General features: G+C 41.8%; 1 protein-coding gene across 4 annotated transcripts in view; it reads left to right on the forward strand.

Annotated features, from left to right (window-relative positions):
* Positions 1-16,785: 16,785 nt before the first annotated feature.
* LOC125463861 (sodium-coupled monocarboxylate transporter 1-like) overlaps positions 16,786-23,070 on the forward strand; it is an 80,284-nt gene continuing 73,999 nt past the window's right edge. Inside the window, exons 1-3 of one of the 4 annotated variants that reach the window (XM_059653609.1) lie at positions 16,786-16,935; positions 17,167-17,396; positions 17,546-17,607. In XM_059653609.1, coding sequence (XP_059509592.1) covers positions 17,251-17,396; positions 17,546-17,607 — 208 coding nt within the window. In that variant the 5' untranslated portion in view covers positions 16,786-16,935; positions 17,167-17,250. Of the gene's footprint in view, positions 16,936-17,166; positions 17,397-17,545; positions 17,608-23,070 lie in introns of those variants that run through there. The other 3 variants (XM_059653612.1, XM_059653610.1, XM_059653611.1) reach the window with 3 other exon arrangements.

Consider the following 23,070-nt stretch of genomic DNA (forward strand, 5'->3'; position numbering starts at 1 on the left):
CCTGTCTGAATGAGCTTGGAGAACACTTCAGTGTAGGAAAGCACAGAGCCTGGCGCAGGGCATATCTTGATCAGAGGGACCCTAGGCCAGCCCACAGCAGAACCCCACAGCAAAGCCGAGCCTCAGTCAAGTGGTTAAGGCTTCAGGCTCTGGGCCAGCAAGCCATTGTAGTTGCTATGTGGACTCGAGACAGTTAGGAGTTCCACAAGGCCTGACTTGAGTAAGAAAACTTGTAGGCTGGTGGCCAGGAGAGTGCACATCCTGGAAGGATCCCTGTATGTGGGTTGGTGCAGTTACCACTGATGGCAGTAAAAAGATTGGGCCCAAGCTTGATTGCGTGGAATTGGTTAAGAAAGATTCACCCAGAGAGGTGGGAGAGAAGATGGACAGGTCAAGGAAGCGGGAATGAGAGGAGCTGGGAAAGTAGGTGGGATGGTGATAGGTGAATGCAGGTAGGCAGTGTTGGGGATTGGTCAGTGAGGTCGGGGGAGCAGATAGGCGGGAGAGAAGGTGGACTGGTTGCATCAGATCAAGGAGGCGGGGATGAGAGGGTGGGTTGGATATGAAATGAGGCCGGGCTTGGAGAGATTTTGAAACTAATAAAGTCCACATTGAGACCATTGGGTTGTAGGCTCCCAAGGCAGAATATGGGGTGCTGCTCCTTCAGTTTCCGGGTGGAGTCGTTGTGGCACTGGAGGAGGCCCAGGATGGGCATATCACCCAGGGAGAGGGAGGGGGAGTTGCAACTGGAAGGTGTTATCGTTTGTCGCGAACAGAGCGCAGGTGCTCTACAAAGCGGTCTCCAAGACTCCGCTTGGTCTCACTGATATAGAGGAGGCCATATCAGGAGCAGCAGATGCAATAGACACATTGATGGATGTGCAGATGAACATCTGTCTGATGTGGAAGGTTTTTTTGGAGCCTTGGATGGAGGTGAGTGGGGGCAAGTATAGGGGCAGTGTGTTGCAGGGAAAGGTGCCGGGGGTGGTGGGGCTAGTGGGGAGTGTGGAGTGGATGAGGGAGTCGTGGAGAGAGCGATCCTGCCCAAAGGCAGGTGGGGTTCGAGAGGGAAATATATGCTTCATAGTGGGTTCAGATTGCAGGTGGTGGAAGTGGCGGAGAATTGATGTGTTGAATCTGGAGGTTAGTGGGATGATATGTGAGGAAAATGGGGATTCTGTCTTTGGTTTTGTTATGGGGTGGAGGTGTGAGGGCAGAGGTGCAGGAAATGCAAGAGATGCAGTTGAGGGCCTTTTCGACCGTTGAAAGAGGGGAAGTTGCGGTCCTTGAAATATGAGGACATCTGGGATGTTCGGGGGTGGAATGCTTCATTTGGGAGCAGATGTACAAAGAAGTAAAATACATAAATTGGGAAGTATTGTTGCAAATGTACAAGGTATTAATGAGACAGCACCTGCAATATTGCGTACAATTTTAGATTCTCTTGTTTGAGGAGGGTTGGAGGGCAGTGTGGAGCAAATAAGGGAGTCACGGAGAGAGTGGTCTCTCTGGAAATGCCACATTTGCCCCCACACCTCCTCCCTCACCCCTATCCCAGGCCCCAAGATGACTTTCCACATTAAGCAGAGGTTCACCTGCACATCTGCCAATGTGGTATACTGCATCCACTGTACCCGGTGTGGCTACCTCTACATTGGGGAAACCAAGCGGAGGCTTGGGGACCGCTTTGCAGAACACCTCCGCTCGGTTCGCAATAAACAACTGCACCTCCCACTCGCAAACCATTTCCACTCCCCCTCCCATTCTTTAGATGACATGTCCATCATTGTCCTCCTGCAGTGCCACAATGATGCCACCCGAAGGTTGCAGGAACAGCAACTCATATTCCGCTTGGGAACGCTGCAGCCTAATGGTATCAATGTGGACTTCACCAGCTTCAAAATCTCCCCTTCCCCCACCACATCCCAAAACCAGCCCAGTTCATCCCCTCCCCCCACTGCACCACACAACCAGCCCAGCTCTTCCCCTCCACCCACTGCATCCCAAAACCAGTCCAACCTGTCTCTGCCTCCCTAACCTGTTCTTCCTCTCACCCATCCCTTCCTCCCACCCCAAGCCACACCTCCATCTCCTACCTAATAACCTCATCCCACCTCCTTGACCTGTCCGTCTTCCCTGGACTGACCTATCCCCTCCCTACCTCCCCACCTAGACTCTCTCCACCTATCTTCTTTTCTCTCCATCTTTGGTCCGCCTCCCCCTCCCCTCCCTATTTATTCCAGAACCCTCACCCCATCCCCCTCTCTGATGAAGGGTCTAGGCCCGAAGCGTCAGCTTTTGTGCTCCTGAGATGCTGCTGGGCCTGCTGTGTTCATCCAGCCTCACACTTTATTATCTTGCCTACTCCTGCTCTTGGTTCTCATGTTCTCCACAGGTTCAGCTTGAAGACTTTAATAGCTGAACAATTTCAGGGCCACAATTCATAGCACACATTACAATATTTAAGTGAAGAAATTATTTCTTGAATGATGTGATTTTAGAATGTGATTTGTTTTGCCTAATTGTTCTTGATTTTCTTTTCTCCTGTCCTACCTGAATAACAACAGTAATTCCATATTTGCAATAATCCATTACATCAATTACATGAATTTTAACATACCCTGCGAGATTATATTGTGTCAGGCATATTTTATTCAGAGTTTAAGACTGAAAAGGATATAACTAAACAGAGTTCCTTTTTGTAAGTATTGTGCAAAATGACTAATCTTGCTTTGCTTATTATCAACAAATTTTAAACTGTTTCCGATTTCGCAGAGCTCTGTTTCTGAACTTGTTTGCTATGATTATCATGCTCCCAACAGCTTGCCTGTGTGGTTTAGTTATGTATGTTGTTTATGAGACCTGTGATTTGATAAATACAAACAAAATTAGTAACTCCAATCAGGTGAGCAATCTTTCATTCAGTTTTAAAATGAAATTAATCCTTGACAACATTCACTTTAGCACTTGTTTCCTTTTTGTAAGTATCAGCTGTTGACCTCTAATTTAAACAATTCAATTCATAATATATGAGGTCAAATGAATATCACAAAAGTGTTCTCACATTTAATCATCACAAATTAAAAAGTGTTAACCATAGAATTCATGATAGCAATGGTCCTATAAAAACTTGGATGTGAAATTATGAGAAGATCAAAAGGATGCAAGACATTTAGGATACACAGTGAGGAGAAATAATTAATAAATAAATCAAACATTGACAACATAAAATCCTGGTTGAATTGGATTGCATCTGAACATAGTAAGTTAAGCTTTGGAAGATATAATAGGGACAAAATTGCATATATCGAAATTAATTAGCATTAGGAATATTGCCTCAGAACCAGCAAAAACTAATGTGGTTCGAGAAAAAGTAGAAAGAACATGCCAAAGGAGTTAAGGAAGATTTATTGGGCAGTCATTGGAAAGGTAATGGACTCTTCAAGAAATACTTCTAGAAACTAAAATTAAAACAAATGTGGTTCTAAAAGTGAAGATCATGTTTGACCCCAAGATTATTCAACTCCTTTAAGAAGTAACAAAAAGTGGAGATATGAATAACGTATTTTATGCAATATATTTGGATGTGCAAAAAGCCTTTGATATTGACTTGCCTTGTAGACTTATCACTATAGCCAGAACAAATAACAGACCCAGGGGACAAGAAACGGAATGGATAACAAACTGGCTACTTAGAAAGCTTAGTGAACATGTGTATTAGCAGCCAAAGCTGGCCACTTGGCCTCTTGAACCAGTTCCATTATTAACAGTCTTGATCTATTTGTGTTGTGGTTTGAATTTCACACTCCCATTCGTCCCAATGAACTTGGACTGTAACTGACAAAAATCTGTCTAGCTTTCGTTCTAAAACATTCAACGATTCTGCTTCCACCACCTTCCAGGGACCAGAGTTCCGATGTTACCCAACCCACTCAGAGAAAAAAATCTTCTCATTTCTATCCTAAAGGATGAGTGCAAATTTTAAATTAGTGCCCTCTAGTTCTGGATTTCCACATCCACCCTTGTCAAGACCACTCAGGATCAATCTCTTAAATCTCTTCGTTTCTAAATTCCAATGGAAAAAAGTCCAATTTGTCCAAACTATCCTGATAAAACAATCCAATCACTTAAAATATCAATCTAATAAACCTCCTTTGAACTGCCTGGATTCTCTTTTAAATAAGGAGACCAAAATTGCACCCAATGTTGGAAATGTGATCTTTAATTTTTAATTCATAGTTTATATAGTATGAATTAAAGGTGGTCACATGTAATGACAAAGTGTGTGGAGTAAAGTTTGGGAATTGAAAGCAGAAGTTTGAAATTTGCTTATGTTGCTCTATTTGGGGACGTTGGATGTACAGAGGAAGATGCTGCCAATTCAGAAAGAAATTAATCAACATGCAAAATGGGCAAGAAATTGGCAAATGAACATTAATTTGATGGGTGTGAGGTAATACATTTTGTTAGGAAAAATCAGGATGCTACAGAACAGTGTCACAGTGGTAATTTAGCAGATTGGCAATCAAGAGGCTGTGGACTGGAGTTCAAATTCCACCATTGAATCTGGGAAAATTGTAAATTCCATTCGTAAATTTGGAATAAAATGCTGGTCTCAGTCATAATAATCAGGAAACAAATGGATCATATTAAAAACTAACAAATGCTGGAGATCACAGCGGGTGTGGAGAGAGAGCAAACAAAAGTTTTGAATTTAGATGGTGCTTCATCAGAGACTCATCTAGACTTGAAGCGTTAGCTTGCTCTCTCCGTGTATGCTGTCTGACCCACTATGATCGCCAGCAATTGGTGTTTTCACCCCAGATATAAGCCTCTGCAGTAATTTTGCTCCTACATATTAAAAACCAATCTTGTTCACCAATGCCCATCAAAGAAAGGAAATTTGATTATTCTGGCCTATGCGTGACTCTAGACCTTCTGCAACATGGCTGACCTTCAGCAATGGCTTAGCAATCTATTTAGTTGCAGCAAAAATCTTCACAAGTGTTGATTAAGAATAAAAATGAATGACTGACCTGGCAACAGCCTGTCTTACTGGCTCACCAGAATGCTGACTCAGAGGTATACAGTTACAGAGTGATCCTTGAAAATCACAATATTGACTCCAGGCCCAATACAGTCTCATACCATCAGCTCAAATAAATACAAGGAAAGCTACTAGTTGTAACCACTAACTACAGATGTATCATAACTCTCATGTCCAAAACTGCATAAATACCACAAGATAAAGCATTTTTATACTTCCACGCCAAAAGCAGTGCTTTTCATATTAAAATCTAGCTGTGGATAGGTGCGATCCCCAAACCTTTACTCTAAACTCCTCTCCAGCCAGCATGGCTCCAAGAGTCATTCAAAGATGATAATTGGATTAGCCCTCTTCTGTAAAAATAAAATGCCACTTTCTTGCTGACTTTCTTGTACTGGATTATGTGTATTATGATCTGTAGGTGACAGGATTTACCTCACCCAAGTTTTTATTTAATGCCATGTATCTAAGCAACCTTTAACCTACTAATGAAGCGCATAGCGCTACGCCCAGAACCACGCAACTTTGAATGAATGAACGTATGAATGAAACTGACAGAGCTTCCGTAACAGATGGACTGTGAATCTGAATGAATGAATGCGCAATAGTAAACAGAACTCACAGACAGATGCTACTGTGAAACTGAATGAATAGGCAATAGTAAATAAAATGCAATGGCCTAGTGGTATTGTCACTGGACTGTTAATCCAGAGACCCAGATAATATTCAAGGGGCCAGGGTTCGAATCCCACCACAGCAGGTGGTGGAATTTGAATTCAATAAATGTCTGGAATTAAGAATCTGATGATGACCACAAATCCATTGTCAATTGTCAGGAAAACCCCATCTGGTTCACTAATGCCCTTTAGGGAAGGAAACTGCCATCCTTACTTGGTCTGGTCTACATGTGACTCCAGACCCACAGCAATGTGGTTGACTCATAACTGCCCTCTGGGCAATTAGGGCAATAAATGCTGCATGGCCAGTGATGCCCTCATCCTGTGAATGAATAAAGAAAAAAAAGTCACAGACAGCCGCAATTGATAAAAACCCAAACTTTTATTTAAAATAACAGATACATTTTTATCAACGTTCTAACTTTGGAAATAACAAGACTTTCTTTGGAAATAACAAGAATTATGCAAGGACAAATCGGGCAGACACTCTGATTACATCAAAATAACCATCAAGACTTTGCAATAACTGCCTACAGTTAGCAAGTGTTTAAACCATCTCTGATTTCCTGCGAGACAGCTTTTATACAATAGTCATTACTTAGTACTCAAGTGTTAGAATGTTCATGTGTGCATAAATTCTGTGTAAAAGAGGCTACTTTTGAGCTATAATTTTGGGATTCCATTCCGCCTCACATTGTGCTGCTGTGAACGTGCAATAAAAAGGTTATTTTCACCACTCACTGATCTTGATCGTCTGGTTCTTTGACGCAATCTCATACTACCCTCCCTCAGCTGACAAGTTTGCCCTCCTACTTGCAGAACACTAGTTAGAAGAAGCACTGATGTTAGTGAGAATACAGAATATACTTTAGGTGGTGGACTTCAATATACTTGGATAGTCAACAATGTGATGTCAATTTCACTGAACCAGTAATACAGAGGCCCATGTAAATGCTCTGGAGTCATGGATTCAAATTCCACCATGCAGCTATTGGAATTTAATAAATCTGGACCATGACGGTAGTCTCAACAGTGGTGGCATGGTCTATTACTGATTGTGTTACAAAGGTATTTGCTACCTAATATTTCTTTGAGGACTTAAGTTTTGAAGGATTGGGGAACATTTGATTTATTGCACATTTTGTAGAAATGTAATGATAAGCATGAAACTATTGCATGGAACCATTGCTGAGTGTCTGAAAAACCCCTTATGGTTCACTCATGCCCTTACGTGGCCTGGCCTACATGTGAGCCCAGAACCACAGCAGTGTGGTTCACTGTTTGCTGGGCAATTAAAGATGGGCAAGAAATTCTGCCCTGGCCCTCATCCCATGAATGAATAAGAAAGAAGTTAACAAGATTCTTTTAAGAAGTTGAATGGCAAGTATATGTGTATTGCTCACTGCCTTGGGTTTCCCGAAAAGTCCATGTCCTGTACCTGTTCTAAAATCAGTGGCCTCTAATCACTAATGATGGCATTTTCAAACTTTTGTTGCCTGACCTTAACACTTTGATCACCAAAATACTCATGCACAGGCTCAATCACTTCTCAAAGTGGTGTGTAATGCTTATGTCCCAGTAAAATTTTCACTTTCTCCCATCCTGGCTGTTCTCCCTACTGGATCTGTCACGTTTGCTTTGCTAAGTCCAACTGATGTGTAAAAAGCCCTGTTGCATGTGTTTATATACAGGGAGTGGCTTTATCTTGCATGATGGTTATTCATTTATAAATAGCTTGTGATAAATCTAGAAATAAAATGGTTCAAATTGTTCCTTTTCAGGATTATGCAGGACATGGATGACATTTGACAGTCAGAAGCTTTGTCTTTGTGGAGACTTTTTTGCAGGTAGGGAATGGATGACAAAGAGTCAATGGTATCCAGGATGATAGAGTAGCCTTACATCATGGAAACACATGATAATGTTCTGCAGATATGTACAAAAGCTTAAACGTAGCATCACTTTGAGGAATGATTGTGCGTGATTAGATCTTCACAAAGATTTTAAAACTTTCTTTGCAATTCCCAGCTAGACAAATAATACAATTGCAAACGGTTACATTCCCTATTCAGAGCAAAAGTTGATAATATTAAGATGTTGGAGCTGGATGAACACAGCAGGCCAGGCAGTGTCAGAAGAGCAGGAAAGCTGACATTTCAGAAGAAGGGTCCAGACCCGAAACATCAGCTTTCCTGCTCCTCTGATGCTACCTGGCCTGCTGTGTTCATCCAGCTCTACACCTTGTTATTTCAGATTCTCTAGCATCGGCAGTGCCCACTATCTCTTGATAATATTATTTATTTCTTGGCATGAATTACTTTCAACTTTCATGTGTCAAGACACAATTGAACTCTGAAGATTATTTGTAGCCGAAAGTCAGCGTCAAATTTAAGAACATCTCAAGTGTACACTTGAAAGTACCATATGTGATGAAAAATTGACTTTGTCATTAATCATTAGATCTGGCTGGAGCAGAGTAAACATTATTTATTTCTTCCTTTCACTGCCAAATTGATAATTACTTCATGATTAAGTTGGAATTCAAAAAAGGTTCCCTGGATTATTTTCAGCATTGTCTTCTTGAACCACTTCTTTTTTCCATTCTTCACCCTCCTCAAAACAACTGCAATGTGCTTATATACCACAGCGTGGAGCTGGATGAACACAGCAGGCCAGGCAGCATCAGAGGAGCAGGAAAACTGGCATTTCGGGTCTGGACTCTTTTTCAGAAATGGGGAGGAGAAGGGGGCTCTGAAATAAATAGAGGGATGAGAAGATGGTGATAATAGGTCGATAGTGGAACGGATAGGTGGGAGAGAAGACAGATAGATCAAGGAGGCAGGGATGAAGCTACGAAGGATATATTTCCCTCCCCACCCTTATCTGCCTTCCAAAGGGACTGCTCTCTACGTGACACCCTCATCTGCTTCACACTCCCCACTAGCCCCACCACCCCGGCACCTATCCCTGCGACCGCAGGAGGTGCCACACCTGCCTCTGCACCTCCCCCTCACCTCCATCCCAGGCCCCAAATAAACCTTCCGCATCAAGACAGATGTTCACCTGTACATCTGCTAATGTGATATATTGTATCCGCTGTTCCCAATGAGACCAAGTGGAGGCTCGGAGACTGCTGCGTAGAGCACCTATGCTCGGTTAGCGACAAACGACAACACTTTCCAGTCGCAAACCACTTCAACTCCCCCTCGCACTCCCTGGACAACATGCCCATCCTGGGCCTTCTCCAGTGTCACAACGATGTCACTTGGAAGCTGGAGGCTCAGCACTCATATTCTGCATTGGGAGCCTACAACCCAATGGTCGCAACGTGGGCTTCACTAGTTTCAAAATCTCCCCAACCCCAACCTAATCCAAAGACCGGCCTCCCCTCTCATCCCTCCCTCATTGGCCTGTCCATCTTCTCTCCCGCCTATCCGCTCCACTATCGACTAGCTATCACTGTTCTGCCCCCTCCCTATTTATTTCAGAGCCCCCTTACCCTCCTCCATTTCTGAAGAAAGATCCTGGCCCGAACCCTCAGCTTTCCTGCTCCTCTGATGCTGCCTGACCAGCTTTTTTCATCCAGCTGCACACTGTCTTATCTGTGTTTGAATACAATTCTGCTGTTGCTGATGGCCCACAGTGCCTCATGCCCCAAGCCAATCCTATTTAGCCAAGTGATGGTGCCACGCAACACAATAGTTTATTTTCTCTGTGAAGGTGGTCACTCCTACTGATACTGTTTATGGACTGATGCGTTTGCAGCTGGCAGGCTGGCAAGCATGAGGTCAAGTATGTTCTTCCCTCTTGTTGGCTCCCTTCCCACCTTCTGCAGGTCCAGTCTAGCAGCTACATCCTTTAGGACCTGGACAGCTTGATCAGTAGTTGCCAAGTCACTCTTGGTGGTGGACTCCTAGACTACAGCCTGTGCCCTTGCCACCAAGCTTTGTTCAACATGGAGGAGGGCTGATTCATCAGCTGAGGGAGGATGGTGCATGATAATGAGAAGGAGGTTTCTTTGCCCGTGTTTAAACTGAAGCTGTTAGATTTCATACGGTCTGCAATGTTGAGGACTCCCAGGGCAACTTTCTCCCAACTGTGTACCACTGTGCTGCCATTTCTGCCAGGTCTGTACTGCCAGTGGGACAGGACACTGCCAAGAATGGAGATGGTGGTGCCTGGGACATTGTCAGTAAGGTATGTTTCCAGAAGGATGATACAAAAATCAATTCGGCTTTTAATCAGAGATTTGTCTACCATTGTGCTTTGTACAGGAATAGAGAATTCCTGTACAGAGGTAAAGTTAACAGTAGCTCCACCTGGGAGAACAGTGGTGCAAATATGTGGAAAAGTTATCAGCACCCGAAAGCTCTGTGACGGGCCAAATATCATCTCAGAACAGTATTGCCATTCTTTCACTGCCATCCAATCAAACCTGGAACTCCCTTCCCAATGGCACTGTCTGTTCCTACAACATGCCAGCTTCAGCTCAGCACCGCCTCAAGTCAAGTTAGGGACGGGGATAAAAAAAGGACAATCAATCAGCAACTTTCACATCCTGTCAGCAATTTTTAAAAAGTGAGGACTGGAATAGAGCTGCGATCTGTGCTTTACACATACATGATGGTACAAGAGCTTATCACATGAGAAGTGATTGCGAAGTCTGGGTCTGTATTCAATGGATGAAGAGGGGAGATCTGCTTGAAACGTACGGAGTACTGAGAGGCCTGGATACAGCGGACACAGGGAAAATAGGAGAGACTAGAACCCAAGGGCACAGCCTCCGGGTCAAGGGATGAACTACAATGAGCAAAAATTTCTTCAGCCAGAAGGTAGTGAATCTGTGGAACTGATTGCCACAGCAGGATGTGGAGGCCTAGTCATTGAGTGCATTTCAAGCAGTGACAGATAGGGAATAAAAACCCAGAGAACTGTAGATGCTGTAAATCACAAACAAAAACATAAATTGCTGGAAAAGCTCAGCAGGTCTGGCAGCATCTGTGGAGAGAAATCAGAACTAACACTTCAGGTTTGGCGATCGTTCCTCAGAACTGGATAGATAGGGCTTTGATTAGTAAGGGGATCAAGGGGCATGGTGCAAAGGGAAGAGATGGAGAATGGCCTTCAGAAACATATCAGGCATGATCAAATCGCAGAGCAGATATGATGGGCTGAATGGCCTATTCCTACTCCTTTTTCTTACGTGACGCTGGCATTGAGGAGGAGGTGTTAGGTTACAGGAAGATGTAAACATATCGGTTAGATGGTCTGATGCATGAAAGCTGGAATTTAACTCTGATAAATGTGAAGTCATGCACTTTCACAGAAGAATCAAGACAAGGGTGTACTCAATGAATGACAGGACACTAAGAAGTTCAGAGGAACAGAGGGATCTTTGCTTTTCCACAGAGCCCTGAGAGTGGCAGGACAACTTGGGTAGGTTAGTTAAAAAGGCATATGAGATGCATTAGTCAAGGCATAAATTATAATCGCAAGGAAGTCACTTTGGAGTTGTACAGAACTTTGGTTAGTCCTCAGCTAATGTAATGTTTGCAGTTTTGGTCACTACACTGTAGGTAGGACATGCTGGAGGGGGTGTAGGGGAGATTCACCAGGATGTTGCCTGGGATGAAGCATTTCATCGATGAAGAGATGTAGGATGAGTTTGGATTGTTTTCTTTGGGCCTGAGAAGGTTAAGGGGGAATCTGATGGAGGTATATTAGATTATGAGGGGCTGGGACAGGGTAGATAGAAAGCAGCTATTCCCCTCAGTTGAAAGGTCAATAACAAGGGATGTAATTTTATAATGAAAAGCACTGGGCAGATTTGAGGAAATTTGTGGAAAACTTTTTTTTCACCCAGAGACTGGTGGAGATCTGGAATGCACTGCTTGGGAGGGTAGTTGAGGCTGGAAACCTGACAACCTTTAAAAAATAATTGGGTGAGCACTTGGAGTGTCAAAACATTCGAGGCTAAGAGCCTGGTGTGGGAAAGTTGAGACTCGTGTGTAAGTAGTTGTATATTTTTGGTCGTACAGACTCAATAGGCTGAAGGGCCTCATCTATACTGTATGAGTCCATGATTCTCTAACCTGAAGCAATGCTCAGGGTAGGATGACCTGTGTGGCAGGCACCAAGAGATGTGCACATATGGAGATTGGTGCATTGGCTGCTTAGCTGACAGCCTCCTGTAACTGGCAAAGTACATGGAGGAGCTGTCTTGGATCACAAAGTGTATCCAAACAGTTCTTTTCAGATTTGGTAAAACATAGTTCAGAGAAGGCTCATCAACAACAATTGACCTTAAATATGAACATTTATTGGGTAATAATAAAAACTCAAAGAGAAAGGAACATTTATTAAATATATAAAAACAGTGAAACAGAGAGGAAAGAAACATTGAGCCTCACGCCCTTCGGCCCATCAGGGACCCCTCGATTGGCAGCTGGCCTGGAGGCTGAGGTTGTTCCTGGGACCATTTGCAATCCCTGTCCAAGGTGAAGTCCAGTGACTTGGGCTGAAACTCTCTCTCTTAGACAGTGTAACAAATAGCCAGGCGCAGAAAAACACATTTGTGCTGGCTTCAGCAAGTACAGGAATATAAATAAGACTCATTCAACATCACACAGGTGTCGAATATCTGAATTTTAGACCTTCAGCCCATCTGATACAATCCACCCCTGGTCATATTTGACAGTCCATGTTATAATTGCAGACAAAGATGCAAACCAGCAATAGCCATGCGAGAATGTATAATAAGAGTATATATCCTATACCAGAAGATTAAAATTACAATGAAAATAAGTGTCGTCAATGCAACAACCAGATTCAGGTTCCTTACTTTCTGCTTTTCTTATTTGCCAGTTCCCTACCCACAGATCACTTCACCCAATAAACATAGAATAACATCATACACGGACTCAAAATTTCTCCAGCTCTCTTCATCCATATTCATCTTGGGGATACTTCTTCAATATGTTTCCCTTCTTGCTAATTTCATGAATGGTTGTATCATTGAGTGGTAACTACTTCCAAATGCAGGGGCCCCCTTTTGACTTACAATGTACGTGGTATTAAACAGTACCACAGTAATGTTCATCAGGCTTCACGTTCAACTTATACTTCCCGCTGTTTACTTTTCCCAGGGTTCCCTTACCACAGACTCCCACACCACCTGGGTCTTAGCTCATCCTTTTTTCACATTTAGTAACTGTCCAAACATATTACAATTTCACCTAATCATACAGACGCTCAGGATGGGGTATCCATGTGTCATCCGATGGGCCCTTTCACTCAGGCCACCATTACTCCTCCCAGAATGCATATTCTTCCATTTCTGTAACATTTTGACATGATAACCAATCACACCTTTTACTTTGATTGTAATTCTTCGTAAATCCCTTTCACTAATACCACTTCCATCGTTTTAAAGTCAGTTTCGCTATGGATTTTGTGTCAGCGTTTTATCGCTTAAACTATGTTTTTCTGCTCTTCCAAACCACACTAATCCTTTTGACATGTAGGTGTCTGAGACCCGTTCTTCAGTGCATGTTTTTTGCCGTCTCATCTTTGTTACCTGTAAGGTAACATTCACTTTTGTACACTTATATCGGTATCCCAAAACCATGTCACACATTCTTGACTCCCACATGACCCTATCAAACAATCTATGAGGCTTTATTTATCTCTCCACATATCATCCTAGTGCTTTGAGCAGTGGCTTGATCATGAAATCAGCTTTCTTAAAAGGACTACTGTATGGCCACAAACACCACCAAGAGAATGCTATCGGTTTTGTGTTCTCATCTAAACCTCCTCTTCACGACTGTCACATTTTAACCTCAATTGCCGCTTCCACCCATTCTAAATTTTTTGTCTTCTGTTACCAGTCTCCACTCTTAATTATTTTCTCTCATCCAATTTTGAACTTAACTATTGCTACCATATCTAATTCCAGAGAGCTGTGGAGATTAGTACTTCATGAAACATAATCTTATAATATTTTAAAACAGAAGTCAAATATTTCTGTTTGATTCAGGCACAACATACTTTGTTTGTTCTTTCTCTAACATCACACTTTTTTAAGCTACTTGATGAACCATTCAAGATATTTGATATATCTCTTTATTCCCTAAAAGCCACTAACCATTTTGTATGCATTGAAACCACTGAGACTGTGTGCATGCACATTACCATTTCCCAGAATCCCTTTAAATTTTCAAGTAACTATTCCATTTGAATGTTTTAGAATACCAGGACATGTGCGTCTTAATATAGTCTTTCTCATGATGTGCTTAAGTGCACTCCCTGAGATTTGAGATTCCTGATACTCACTACAATTAATATTTCCACAATATTTCCCCAATAGTGAAATGTGTTATTGCTGAATGATTTGATGGGTTGAGGGTGCCTCATCCATCAATGTGTTGCGATGTTGAAATTCTGCAAATGGGTTCAGCTTTCAGTATCTCCAATTTCTAAAAAGCAACAAGCTCCACCCATTACATGTCAAGCAGAATGGATTAATTAGTATTAATCAACTACAGATTCAAAAAAGTGAATGGGGCATAAACTCCTACATGTAATCATGTCATCCGCCTATCCTCCTCATTGAAGGAAGGAAAAGCCCAGCCCTTTGTTAAATTTGCCTTTTGTAAACTCCCCACACATGGGGAGTTGCGTTTTTAACATTGCAATGCCCCTACCATTTGGATATTAATAATGAGGCAATCTTATCATCCAGAATTAAAGATTCACTCATGTTAAAACAGAATTTGAAAGTTCACTCAGGCCAGAAAATGAAATTCTAAACATGGTAAATTCTTGAATTAAACATTACCCAAGTTCAAACAAAACATGGAGCCAATTCCAAAAAGGTGAATTTTTACCAAGCTTAACAAACCAAATTTTTGAATCAATATTTCGCAGATTTTTGCTTTACGCAATTACTGATGGTTTCTTAGAAGGACATTAACCCACACAGATACAGGCATGCAACATATTTTCCAATAACCATACATTCCCAGAATGCAAACTAAAACTTCAAAACATCCCCATTTCTTGAGCTCCAGGGAACAAAAAAACCAGGACGACATTTATCTCCCAACAAACAAAGTTGCATTCAAACCAGACCACAAAGAGTTAAAATTTTTACAAGATTCAATGCACTTGCACAGTGTAGAAACCTGGTCTCCAGTTCTCTTTTTCTGGTTATTACTGACCCCCATCCTACAGACCTGAATCCCGAGTCAGCCGCATTCCATCCTGGAATACGGAAGGTTTCCAGAGGATTAGGTTGCTTTTCTCTTCTCTTACACATTTTCCCATATCCCATCCTCATCGTCAAGCGTTTTGGATCACAGAGCATACACAAGCGGTTCTTTTCAGATTCAGGTAAATGTAGTTAAGAGAAGGCTTGACTGGAGCAATTTGCTTAAATACCAACATTTATTGAGTTATGATAAAAGACGGAAAAAGAAAGGAACATTTATTAAGTAAATAAAAAGAGTGAAAAAGAGGAAAGAAACAATAAGCCTCACACCCTTCTGCACATCAGGTTCCTGTCAATCAACATCTGGTCTGGAGGCTGAGGTTGTTCCTAGCACCATACACGATCCCAGTCTGAGGTGAAATCCAATGACTTGGAATGAAACTCTCTCTCTCTTATATAGTGGAAGAAACAGCCAACACAGGGAGCAGCAGATACAAAAGACAAATCTGTTGGTTGCTACAGAAAGCACAACTACAGAGAAACAAGCTGCAGCTGTCACCTTCGGCCAGAAAAGGAAGGTCCACAGGACATGCAGCTTGTTGAGTATCATCATGAACTTTCCCAGCCTATTTTCCCATTCTGTACTATCTATTTTCTGATGCAGCTGTCAAATATCATCATTACCTTTTAGCCCTTCGGCCCATCCTGTACAGGAGTCCAGTCCTAGTTGGCAAAGAACAACTGTAGAACTATTGCTGTGTGCAGGCTTAGAATCATTTCTCTGTAGTGCAGCAAGCTCAAAGAGACTACCAACAAGTCTTTGTTTGGACTGTCACCTACTTCTCTGGCCTCCCTGTGAGGATATAGGAACACTCTTTGGCAAACATAGGAACGTACTGAAACATTTTCATGAACAGTAGTAAGTCCAAATACTCTGCAATGATAGAACTTCTTAAACATTATCCTTTGTGTATTTTCATTGCTTGGTCCTTTAAATAATGCTAGTGTAGAATGGATCTCGTAGCTTAGCATTTGTTATTTGCAGAGTGACAAATAAGTATTGTGTTTGGACCAGCATGCATCAAAATCGGTCCATTCAGCAGTTGCCATGGATAACCAAAATTGTACTCCTTCATTGATCCCACTTTCAGTAGGGCTATGAATACTAATATACTCTCAATGCCTTCAGCTCAACCACTTTGTTCAATAGACTCCTCATTTTGCAAGTTATACTATTCATAACTGAGCAACTGGTTCATTGTCTATTTTAAGATAATGAAATGTGAGGCTGGATGAACAGAGCAGGCCCAGCAGCATCTCAGGAGCACAAAAGCTGATGTTTCGGGCCTAGACCCTTCATCAGAGATTTTTATAGCCTTTGTTTCCTCTGCTAATCAAATGTGCTTGCTAATTTTCTGCTTTCTTTTTCAAACATTAATTCTCTCTCTTCTATCACCAACTGCCCATCACCCATGTCAAACTAAATTAAACTCTTCCCAACAACACAAGGAAAGTTAATCTTATTATGAGGGAGAAAGATCAAAGAGATAGAATCTCATTTTTCAAAGAGATGGGTCAAATGGGTTTAACAGCTTAACGATCATTGAAATATCTTATCTGTATTCATTTTACAGAGTCGTAGAATCAATAAAAAGCTAGTAGAATAACAGTGAGGGATTATCTATGCCCCATCTCAAAGCATCACGACATTGGATTAATTCAAAACAAGTAATTATATCTTCCTTTCATTCTTTGAAGAAATGGAACAGGCTCTCGTTTTTTCTCTCTGTCAACAATTGTTGAAGCTTGTGATTGGCTGTTTAAACCACTGACATAAGACATCATGCTTATCCAGTGAATGAGTCTTAAAGTTTAGTATGCAGTACATCGTCAACTGAAGTGGTATCTTCTGATGTGTATGTGTTTAACGACGAAATTTCAAAAAACAACAAGGAGACCACTGCAAGTAGGCAGTTCCAAAGCTTTGGAGATCATTCCAGGTAAAATTGTGGAAGGTGCATTAAACATTTGGATAAAATTAGCAAAACCAATTTCTAAAGGGCACTGTAATAAAAAGTAAAGCTTTAAAGGGGAACTTGACAAATTTAAATTAAAATACCATTTTGTATGGTGGAAAGACCTCCAGAAGGCAGACAATTTTATGTGCTAATCCATTGGATTTTTAAATATCTTTAAATATGATTTATGAAATAATTTCCTTTTTGTTCTAGGGAAGAACTATTTTAGCTGCGAGTGTTGATCTGATTGAATAATTGTTGGATCTTGGCACTGTTGGGCTTTATCCTGAGCCCACTATGGCAGAGAATCATGTCTTTCACACATGGGATTATGTTGTTTTTGCCTCTATGCTGTTAGTGTCCACTGCAGTTGGATTGTTTTATGCTTTTAAATGGGGCGGAGCAGGGCAAAGAACCACAGAAGATTTCCTGGTGGGCAACCGGTAAGCAGAGTTTAAAAATTAGAGCACTTTTTATTTAAAAATTAGAGATAGTGAATAAACCTATTGAACTGGGCACTTATAGAAAAATAACAAAGAATGCAACTTTGTGTCACTTTAATGACTGCATCATTCTGTTTTGCTTGAAACAGGCAAATATCTGCCTATCCAATTGCCTTCTCATTGGCTGCCAGCTTCATGTCTGCTGTTGCATGTAGGTATTTTTGGTTTCCTTATCAGAAATCATGTAATGCTACAGAAACAAAATAATTTGTCTACCATTGTGATTTAATTTGAAAAAAAACTTAATACACCACGTTAACAACCCCAATCAGGGAACGCATAATCTGTGAGGTCCACCTGGCTGACTTTGATATGATCATTACTCTGTCTACCATATATTTCTGTCCAAAGTTTGGACCACAGGATGAAAAGAAAGAGGTCATAATATCTGTGCTGTCTGAATAAGTTAGCTGCCCAATCTAATCTTGCTTTCCATCAACGGAATGTTGCTAAACTTCAATCAAAGAGCAGTCCTAGTCTCTTTTTTTAATGATGCTGTCAAACAAGCCAGAACTAGCTGTGCAAGACACGTGAGCTAGAATACACTGCTGAGCCGAGCCCTAGTCTTCCACCCCTTACCTACATCCGGTTAAAGTAAGGGAAGATACGCTAACAAATTAAAGACTCTCAAAGAGATTCTCCTGAAAAGTAGCAATGATCATGTGAGCTTAAACTTTGCAGGCATTTTGGTCGTATCGGTGGTAGTAAAGAAACAAATGAGAATTTTTCCAAGTACCATGGTTCAAATTTATTAGGCTGTATATTGTAATGAGAACACATTGCACTTGGAGTAATTTTAATTATACATATAACATTCCTCCACCAATACAAGGTGCATACTGCAAAATATGTCTAAGGTCTGAGTATGATTGGTACGCTTAATGGAAAAAATTAGAAATTTCTAAGATCATAAGTAGTTAAAGTGGTAGACTTGCTGTTATAGATACTGGCCCTAATCAAAATGAAACAAACCAAGGGGGTTAGCTGGCAATTCCCATGATATTTATTTTGCAAGGCTGAGGCAAATTTACTTCCCAATCATCACTTTAATATGACAAATTGGCTGCTTATTTGATTATAAGGAAAAAATCACTAAGTCTGCCCAATAATTGATTGGTACAGATTGCCACATTTATTGCTTTTTTTGATTTGGAAGGACACTAGTAGATTCTTGGTTACTACAATGGGTTAAAGACTGCTCTCTACATTGCAGCGTCTTGCTTAGAAACTGCAATATCCAAAGTCAGGGTTAAAACAGAGCAACGTGTCCCCACATCTTGCAATTGTTTCAAGGTTGAAATCAACTTTCGATTAAGCGCCGCACAGCTCTGTGGACTCCAACACCTATAGTTAAACAAAATTCAGGTAATATCTACCGCCCCATTTCTGAGAACAGCAGCTGTTGACAATGATCATTCTCTTGTGGTTTGTTGTTTCAGCTGTGAACAGCCCAACAAGTAACTTCTAGTGTCAAAACAATGTTGATGTTACACTGTTGGGAAGACAATCTCTGAAGGTCCAGATGTTTCTTCACTCAACAAAGGAAACATGCTTTTTATGAATAGATTTGTTTTAGCCAACCTTTGGCAATTACAAACCAATCATTATTAATTGATGACATACATATCCAATCAAGCTAATCATATGATTGTCTGTCATCAGCCATACAATCTTAAGTCTTCCCATGATCTCATGATATTTATGAGACATCTTTATCACCTGCTCTTGGGCTTTCACAATGCGTCTTATTCATCCACATTCCAACGCTGCAGACTTCAGCACCTGTTAAATAGGCCTCCCTGGTAGCAGTGTAGAGCTGGAGGAACTCGTGTCAGGCAGCATCAGGACCCTTCTTCAGAAATCAGGGAGAGGGTACTAAGCCCTGATATAAATAGAGAGAGAAGGGGTGGGGTTGGGGAAGGTAGGTGAGATGTTGATAGTGAGTACAGGTAGGCAATGGTGGGTGTTGGTCAGTGAGATGGGAGGAGCAGATATGTGGGAGAGATGATGGACAGATTAAGGAGGTGGGGATAAGAGGGAGGTTGGGCATGGAATGAGGTCGGCGGTGGGGAGATTTTGAAGCTAGTTTACTCAGTCACCCACATTCAGATTTTTTTTTTCCTGAAGAAGTGTCCTGACCCAAAACATCAGCTTTTCTGCTCCTCTGATACTGCCTGGCCTGCTATGTTCTGCCAGCTCCATCTCTGACTCCCGCATCAGCAGTTTTTAACTTTCTCCCTGTTAGAAAGCTACTAATGTGGGTAGACCTTTCCTTTTGTCTTGGGAACAATGACCTCACCTGACAAAGAGGTTATGCTCCGAAAGCTTGTGACTTCAAATAAACCTGTTGGACTATAACCTGGTGTCCTGTGACTGCTGACTCAGATTTTTAAACCAGCCTGATAAGGGATCTTCAACCTTTGTATTGATGGCACTGAGTCTTGGAAACTTCTGAAATAGGAGAAGCAGCATAGCCCCTCTGCTCTGCATTGTCTATTCAATGTCACTTTGCTGCACTATGCCTATATCCTTTTGATATTTTTAACATGTTGAATTCTACCAATCTCTACCTTGACCATACAAAATGACTAAGCCTTTACAGCTGTCTGGGGTACAGAATTCTAAAGTTTCATCACCCTCCGAGTGAAGAAATTTCTTCTCATCTGAAGTTTAATTGGCCTGTCCCTTAATCTCAGACTACACCCCCTGGTTTTAGATCCCATCCATCTTCCATCATTCACCTTCCCCCACCCACCACTTACAGTCAGAGAAAACACTATTCCTGCATCAACCCTTTTAGGAATTTTGTTATTGCTTTAATAAGATCACCACTTATTCTTCTAAACTCGAGAAAATGATGACTCCATCTCCACAATCTTTGTATGCTTCCAAGAGTCAGCAGTCACATGACACCAGGTTATAGTCCAATAGGTTTATTTGAAATCAAAAGCTTTCAGAGCATAACCTCTTTGTCAGGTGGGGTCATCATTCCCAGGTGGAAAGTCTCACAGTTCAGTCTGTTGTAATGGCCTAGTAAGCCACTCAATTTTATCAATTACTATGAAGTCTAAATAAAGAAATGAAACCATATGTACCACCTTGGAATTTACCTAGGCACCAGAAAAGACAACAGCAGAAACAGATCTGTCGACCCTGCAAAGTCCTCCTCACTAACACCTGGGGGCTTGTACCAAAATAGTGTAAGCTGTCTCACAGACTTGTATTTTGCACAGGATATTGGTAAGGGGTGGAAGAGTAGGGCTAGGGTCTGCAGTGTATTCCAGCTCATGTCTCTCACAGCAGGTTCCAGCCTGTGTGATAGCACCATTAACAACAAAAAAGAGACTACAACCATTTACTGAATGAAGCTCAGTAACATTCCATTGATGGAAAACAAGATTAGATTGCACACCTAGTTTATTCAGACAGCACAGCCATTATTGCTGCTTTCGGTTCTTCCTGTGGTTGTATGGTGCAGAGTGTGAGGATTACAATGAGGTCAGCCACAGAACATGAGTTCTCTGATTAGGGCTGTTAATCTGGTCCAATCAGGGAGCCCTGTCTGATGGATATAAACAGGAGTGTCAGGCATCCAGTTCACTGACAGCTGGCTCTGATGAGCTAAATCAGAATCAAAGACTCTGCACATGTACAAAAGGCTGACTTGGTGACAGGATGCTGGCGCCTGTGGAATTATTTCAGTGGTGATGAGAGAAAAGCACACTCCTAAAGAAATTTGCAACAGTCATCTTTCAGTTGGGACAAGCATTTCTGGCACAGTGCCACTATTAGGGAAGCTTGACTTGTTTGATCCTGCCTTCAAAGACTAGGTCCAATATGTGAAAAGAATGCCAGGTTAGAGGCTGAGCCTGAAATGGGATTTCAGAAAGTGCAAAGGAAAGAAACATACCGTTGTCCAGAACATCTTCAATCATGCTCCCTGTCATGACACCAGGACCAGCTTGATAATAATGCAGCATCGTTCTTTGTGGGAACTGTGGTGGCGTGGCCGTTCCTGCTGGTTTGTTACTGATCCCTACCTTCTCCTGAAGAGAGTGTGAGTGTCATGCCTGTCGGAGCTGAATAGTTAGTAGTATTTGGAGGTGATGTGAAATGGTTGTGAGCTTGCTTGTGACAGGGAGTTGGAATAAAAAAAATTTACCTCAACCAAGTCCTGCTACTTTTAGGATTAAATTCCAATTCCAATTCCAATTCCCATCATTCAGCCCAACTGATAAGCATATCATCTTGTTGTCTAAGTATTTCCTTGTTGCTTTTTACCAAAGCACCAATTTTCATGCCATCTGCAAAATTATTGATCATACCTCCCACAGTCATGTCTAGATTATTAATGTACAGGACCAACAGCAAGAGATCTCGCATCACTGGACGCAGGTTTCCAGTACAAAAAACACCTTCAACTATCACCCTCTGCTTCCTGTCACAAAGCCAATTTTAAACCAATTTGCCACATTACCTGAGATCCTGTGAGCTTTTAGTCTCTTAACTAACTGCCACACAAGACCTGATCAAAATCCTTAGTCAATTCCATGTAAACTATATCAACTGCATTCCTCTTACCCATGCACCAGCACACATTGAAAAATTCCATCAAACTTGTGAGACATGATCAACCCCGAACGGTGCCATGGTGACTATCCCAGATTAATCAGAGGGAGGGATGGGAAGTGACAGAGGAGGATTCTGGGAGAATTCAGCCTGCTCACTAAAACTGAGAAGGAGTCCATGGAGGAGCTGATGCCAAAGGCTCAGACAGATAGATGACTGGCAGGCAGTGTAGAAGTCTCCTGTGGACCACCAATTCAGTGAAAGATGCTTTTCAGTCCACCCACAACTTGTTAGTCTTCCAGTGTAAAGAGTTGACCTCAGCCGAGTGTTGCAGATTGGCATATTCCAAGGTCCAGGAATACACACTGAGTGGCATACTAAAGCTTGGGGCAGTTGCTTTCAATATGCAGTGGGGATTGGCCACTATCTGAGGTCTTTCTACCCAAGTATAACAAGGGTCTGTTCAGTTATCAGACCCTTTGGATATCTGAATGTATGTTAACACAATCCTGCATGAGTAAGAAATGCCTTTGGTTTTTGCATCTGCAGGGAATGTCAAATTCCTGTGTTTGTTTCTCTGGGTGCACAAAGTCTGTGACCGCAGATAAAGAGATTTTTATGAAAAAGTATATTTTTATCAAAAAGAGAGCCCCCTTTGGCTATGCCACTCTCAAGAAAGTACAATGTTTTGAATGTTCTGGGGAAGCAGCAGCAGCCAGTTCAATGCGCTGTTTGGATTTATACAGCAGGGAGAGTTGAAGTGTTGATGAGGACAGTAGTGACAGGGAACTGTATGGTCAGGGGCACAGATAGGTGGACAGTGAACACAAATGAGACTCCAGGATGGTGTGCGGCCTCCCAGGTGCCAGGATAAAAGAGGTCTCTGAGAGGGCACAGGAAATTCTGAAAAGTGAAGTAAATTGCTAGAGGTTGTGGCCCACATTAATACTGATGACATAACCTCATACACTTTACCATAACGTACTCTATTTTCTATTTCTAGCCTGTCCATGTCCTTTTGCAGCCTCCCTGCCTCCTCAACGCT

Source organism: Stegostoma tigrinum, chromosome 22 (genome assembly GCF_030684315.1).
Source record: "Stegostoma tigrinum isolate sSteTig4 chromosome 22, sSteTig4.hap1, whole genome shotgun sequence".
NCBI classification, from domain to species: domain Eukaryota; kingdom Metazoa; phylum Chordata; class Chondrichthyes; order Orectolobiformes; family Stegostomatidae; genus Stegostoma; species Stegostoma tigrinum.